Source organism: Mobula birostris, unplaced genomic scaffold, assembly GCF_030028105.1.
Source record: "Mobula birostris isolate sMobBir1 unplaced genomic scaffold, sMobBir1.hap1 scaffold_1217, whole genome shotgun sequence".
Taxonomy (NCBI): Eukaryota; Metazoa; Chordata; class Chondrichthyes; order Myliobatiformes; family Myliobatidae; genus Mobula; species Mobula birostris.
In genome coordinates, this window is record NW_027274258.1 from 1 (window position 1) to 6,147 (window position 6,147).

Consider the following 6,147-nt stretch of genomic DNA (forward strand, 5'->3'; position numbering starts at 1 on the left):
TTTCCCCCTGTAATCTGAGACAATAGGGTAGAACATTTCCCCTGTAATCTGAGACAATAGGGTAGAACATTTCCCCCCTGTAATCTGAGACAATAGGGTAGAACATTTCCCCTGTAATCTGAGACAATAGGGTAGAACATTTCCCCTGTAATCTGAGACAATAGGGTAGAACATTTCCCCTGTAATCTGAGACAATAGGGTAGAACATTCCCCTGTAATCTGAGCAATAGGGTAGAACATTCCCTGTAATCTGAGACAATAGGGTAGAACATTTCCCCTGTAATCTGAGACAATAGGGTAGAACATTTCCCCTGTAATCTGAGACAATAGGGTAGAACATTTCCCCTGTAATCTGAGACAATAGGGTAGAACATTTCCCCTGTAATCAGAGCCAATAGGGTAGAACATTTCCCCTGTAATCTGAGACAATAGGGTAGAACATTTCCCCTGTAATCTGAGACAATAGGGTAGAACATTTCCCCTGTAATCAGAGCCAATAGGGTAGAACATTTCCCCTGTAATCTGAGACAATAGGGTAGAACATTTCCCCTGTAATCAGAGACAATAGGGTAGAACATTTCCCCTGTAATCAGAGCCAATAGGGTAGAACATTTCCCCTGTAATCTGAGACAATAGGGTAGAACATTTCCCCTGTAATCAGAGACAACAGGGTAGAACATTTCCCCTGTAATCTGAGACAATAGGGTAGAACATTTCCCCTGTAATCTGAGACAATAGGGTAGAACATTTCCCCTGTAATCAGAGACAACAGGGTAGAACATTTCCCCTGTAATCAGAGCCAATAGGGTAGAACATTTCCCCTGTAATCTGAGACAATAGGGTAGAACATTTCCCCTGTAATCTGAGACAATAGGGTAGAACATTTCCCCTGTAATCTGAGACAATAGGGTAGAACATTTCCCCTGTAATCTGAGACAATAGGGTAGAACATTTCCCCTGTAATCTGAGACAATAGGGTAGAACATTTCCCCTGTAATCTGAGACAATAGGGTAGAACATTTCCCCTGTAATCTGAGACAATAGGGTAGAACATTTCCCCTGTAATCAGAGACAATAGGGTAGAACATTTCCCCTGTAATCTGAGACAATAGGGTAGAACATTTCCCCTGTAATCTGAGACAATAGGGTAGAACATTTCCCCTGTAATCTGAGACAATAGGGTAGAACATTTCCCCTGTAATCTGAGACAATAGGGTAGAACATTTCCCCTGTAATCTGAGACAATAGGGTAGAACATTTCCCCTGTAATCTGAGACAATAGGGTAGAACATTTCCCCTGTAATCTGAGACAATAGGGTAGAACATTTCCCCTGTAATCTGAGACAATAGGGTAGAACATTTCCCCTGTAATCTGAGACAATAGGGTAGAACATTTCCCCTGTAATCAGAGACAATAGGGTAGAACATTTCCCCTGTAATCTGAGACAATAGGGTAGAACATTTCCCCTGTAATCAGAGCCAATAGGGTAGAACATTTCCCCTGTAATCTGAGACAATAGGGTAGAACATTTCCCCTGTAATCAGAGACAATAGGGTAGAACATTTCCCCTGTAATCTGAGCCAATAGGGTAGAACATTTCCCCTGTAATCTGAGCCAATAGGGGTAGAACATTTCCCCTGTAATCTGAGACAATAGGGTGGAACATTTCCCTGTAATCTGAGACAATAGGGTAGAACATTTCCCCTGTAATCAGAGACAATAGGGTAGAACATTTCCCCTGTAATCTGAGACAATAGGGTAGAACATTTCCCCTGTAATCTGAGACAATAGGGTAGAACATTTCCCTGTAATCAGAGACAATAGGGTAGAACATTTCCCTGTAATCTGAGACAATAGGGTAGAACATTTCCCCTGTAATCTGAGACAATAGGGTGGAACATTTCCCCTGTAATCTGAGACAATAGGGTAGAACATTTCCCCTGTAATCTGAGACAATAGGGTAGAACATTTCCCCTGTAATCTGAGACAATAGGGTAGAACATTTCCCCTGTAATCTGAGACAATAGGGTAGAACATTTCCCCTGTAATCTGAGACAATAGGGTAGAACTGACAACACCAGGCTGCTGAAACAGACTAGGCCCAAAAGGTTAAAGGTGAGCTGAGGAGAGGAGAAACTCCAGTTCAGAGATGATCAAGATAAGTTTGGTGTTCATTCCTCACCAAGCCAAAAGAATGAGAAAGAGCTGGGGCACTGAGAGTAAGAATCTGGTGGTCTTGTTGCAGCTTTGGTTTAGCCACGACAGAGTATTGTGTGCAGTTCTGGATATCTCACGATGGAAAGGGAGATGTGGAGGCTTTGGAGAGGATGCAGAAGAGATGCTGAATACTTCCACAAGACTGATGGTTTGTTGCTTCTGATACCAGCATTGTTAGTCACTTGTGTTCAGCAGGGTGTTGCCTGGATTGGAGAGAGCAGAGAAGGTTGGATTTGTTTCTCTGCAGCATCAGAGGTTGAAGAGAGACCTGATGGAAGTGTGGACAACGATGAGAAACAGAGACATGGTGGAAAGATTCCTAATGTAATTCAAAGGGAATCAGGCCATTCGGTCCATTTGCTAATAGTCACAGTCTTTATCCCGCAGAGTGGAAATGTCAAATATTAGAGGGCATAACTTTGAGGTGAGACCAGGACAGTTTAAAGGAGATTTAAGAGGCAAGATTTTTTTCAGAGAGTGGTAGGTGGGAGCAGATACGATAGCAACATTATGAGGTATTTGGACAGGCAGGGAATGAAGGGATATGGAGCACGTGCAGGTAGATGGGATTGGTTTGATCAGCATGGCCAGCACAGGCATGATGGGCTGAAGGGCCTGTTCCTGTGCTCTCCGAAGGTACATTGGATGAAATCACTGACAGAATGAGTGAGGCCTGAGAGGATGACAGTGCAGAGAGACACAAGCTGCTGAAAGGGCACATGGGATGGCCCCTGAACTACCAGTAAAGGATGCATTATCTTTTGTGTCTTTGACCTTTCACTTCTCCCCTCTTGTCCCAATGCAGTAAGTTCTCTTTGAATGAGCTACTGACTAACGTGATGATCTACTGGGTGTCGGGCTCCATCACGTCCTCAATGAGGATGTACAAAGAGAACCTGAAGGTGAACGCCATGAACAGAATGGATGGGAGGTGAGTGACTGCCACTGCTGGGGCTCTGGGTGGGTGATGGTTGGCTGGTGAAACCCCTTCCCCACAGCCAGGAGCAAGGATACAAGGACATCCTCCCTCCAGCCACCTCCCCCTCCATACTGGGTGACCGACACTGAAGAGGGTGGGGCTGAGATGCAGCCAGAAGGCAGGGAGCAGCCTCTGACATCCCACGTACACATGGGCCACGGTCTCCTCCAGCTCGCAGAAGTGACACGTGGCTGGCAGATCTGTGCACAGACCTTAGACATTATTACAGGGCACCGTACACCTGCTACACACCCTCCTCTTCCTATAGCCATCACTCACCGTCTGGACACGCCGTGGCAGTCAATCTTTACCTCTGGTGGTGAGGGGGCTCCCAGTAGAAGTCACTCTACGCAGGGTGCTGCCCTTGTACGTTGGGGACCTGGGTTGGGGGTGCCTGATGCTTTTGTGTCTCCTGTTGATGCCCGGGGTGGGTTGGGTCTTTGATGATGCTGTCTGCTTTCCCAAGGCAGCAAGAAGAGTGGACAGAGTCCATGGAGGGGAGGCTGCTTCCACAACTCTCTGCAGTTTCTTGCAGTCACGTGCAGGGCAGTTGTCATACCAAGCTAGTTATTTTCTATGGTGCATCAATTGTGAGGGTAAATTGTGAAATGCCAAATTTCTTTCGCCTCCTGAGGAAGTAACAGTGTTAACGGCCGTCCACCTTCCCCCAACACGGTGGCCTGGGAGCAAGCTCAGGGAAAACACTCAGCCGCACCCCACCTTTGATTCACTGTAACTTGCTTTCAGAGACTATCCGTCCTCCTTCCGCCTCTCTCTTTCAGGATCGCAGTCTACGTACCCACAGGATTGGCCGCCTTTCCCAATGAACTAATGCATATTCCATTGACCTGGGCCAAACAGAAATACAGGAAGATTGTGTCCTACTCCTACATGTCACGGGGAGGTCACTTTGCCGCCCTCGAGGAGCCTGAGCTGCTGGCTGAAGACCTCATACGCTTCATTCAACGTGTGGAAAAGAGTGGCTGAGAGATGCAGAGCTCAGTTCCATCTGAACGGGACCCCCCTCCCCCCAAATGGGAAGTCTTGTCAGATATTCAATCCCACATTCACAAGGTGAAGGCGATCCCTTCGCCTTCACTTCAGTAATGTCCCGCTGTGAAAATGGATCATTGGAGCTGCTGTTGACTGTTTTATGATCAAATATAATGGACTATCCCCAATGATACTGTCCACTTTTCCTGGGGTCCTCTGTACTTCTCTGTCAGACTGAGAAATAAAACTTTAGTATTCCTAACTCCCTCTGCCTTTTTAATTTTCAAATTCCCTCTTTGCCAAGACTCCCTGCTCACAGTTAATCTTTTATTAACCTCCGGATTTCACTGGCAACGTCAGCATTTATAGCCCATCCCTAACTGCCCTTGACTAAATGTCGGGGTCACCTTTCTGGTGAAGGTGCTCCCACAGTACTGTTGGCCAGGGAGCTCCTGGCTTCCCTCCCATTGATGGTGAAGGAACCACGATAGGTTTCCTTGTCAGGAGAACATGGAAGCGGGAGGGGGAGCTGCACGTGGCGGTGTTTCCCTGCCCCTGCTGCCCTCGTCCTATTTGATGCAGGAATCCATGGGTGTGAGACGTTCTTGAAAGGTAACTCCAGTGCAATATCTGGTACAGGGGATGGAGAGAGTAGATGATTAAGATGGCAAATGGGCTTCATTTAGTCAGAATCAGATTCAAGTCTAACATCACTGGCATGTGTCATGAAATTTGTTGTTTTGCAGCAGCAGTACAGTGCAATACACAAAAAATATACGTTACAGTTGTGTATATGTATATATATATATAAATGACTAAATAAGTAGTGCAAAGAGAGCAAAAAAAAAAGAAAAAATAGGTAGTATACATGGGTTGGTTTATTGTCCATTCAGAAATCTGATGACAGAGGGGAAGAACCTGTTTGTAAAATATTGAGTGTGTGTCTTTAGGGTCCTGTACGTCCTGTACCTCCTCCCTGATGGTAGCAATGAAAAGAGGGCATGTCCTGGGTGATGGGGGTCTTTCATGATGGATGCTACCTTTTTAAGGCCTTGCCTTTTGAAGATGTCCTTGATGCTGGGGGGAGCTGGTGCTCATGATAGTGTTGACTGAGTTCACAATCTTCTGCAGCTTTTTCCAATCCTGTGTCATGCCCCTCCTTACTAGATGGTGATGTAAACTGTCAGAATGCTCTCCACAGTACGTCTGTAGAAACTTGCAAGTGTCTTTGGTAACATCTCCTCAAACTCCAAATGAAATATAGCTGCTGCTGTGCCTTCTTTTTAATTGCTTCAATACATTGGGCCCAGGATAGGTCGTCAGAGGTGTTGCAAGCCAGGAACTTGAAACTGCTGATCGCTTGATGAGGACTGGTGTGTGTTCCCTCGAATTCCCCCTCTTGAAGCACACAGGCAATTCCTTGGCCTTAATGATGTTGAGTGCAAGATCGTTGTTGTGATACCACTCAACCAGCTGATCTATCTCACTCCTGTACACCTCCCTGTCACCATCTCAGATTCTGCAAACAACAGTTGTGTCATTGGCAAATTTATAAATGGCTTTTGAGCTGTGCTGAGCCACACAGTCGTGGGTGTGGAGAGAGACGAACAGTGGGAAAACCACACATCCTCGAGGTGCACCAGCGTTGATTTTCTGCGAAGAGATGTTATTTCCAATCAACACTTACTGTGGTCTCCCGGTGAGGAAGTCAAATATACAGTTGCCGAGGGAATTACAAAGGCCCAAGTTTTGAAGCTTGTTGATTAGTACTGGAGGGTGTGATGGTATTAACTCAGTGGATGGTGTAAAAAGGGAGATGGAAGGGTCCAGGTATTCTTCCTCCATCATCACTTACACTCGAAACCATTAGATAGCAAATCCTCTCCTTTACCAACATGGCAGCGCCGACGATGCAATAACACTGCGCGTGTGCACAACCGGGTTCCTGGCTGTGCGC

General features: G+C 46.1%; 1 protein-coding gene across 1 annotated transcript; it reads left to right on the top strand.

Moving 5' to 3' along the window:
* Positions 1–3,026: 3,026 nt before the first annotated feature.
* LOC140192367 (epoxide hydrolase 1-like) lies at positions 3,027–4,435 on the top strand. Its single transcript, XM_072250022.1, has 2 exons — positions 3,027–3,149; positions 3,980–4,435. The coding sequence occupies exons 1-2, from the start codon at positions 3,058–3,060 to the stop codon at positions 4,182–4,184; spliced, it is 297 nt and encodes a 98-aa protein (XP_072106123.1). The 5' UTR covers positions 3,027–3,057; the 3' UTR covers positions 4,185–4,435.
* The last annotated feature ends 1,712 nt before the right edge of the window (positions 4,436–6,147 follow it).

Bases quoted from the DNA above. Each gene is read 5' to 3' on its own strand.
- LOC140192367 (XM_072250022.1), top strand. From the start codon at position 3,058: ATGATCTACTGGGTGTCGGGCTCCATCACGTCCTCAATGAGGATGTAC. The intron at 3,150-3,979 runs GTGAGTGACTGC...TCTCTCTTTCAG, and splicing joins ATGAACAGAATGGATGGGAG to GATCGCAGTCTACGTACCCA.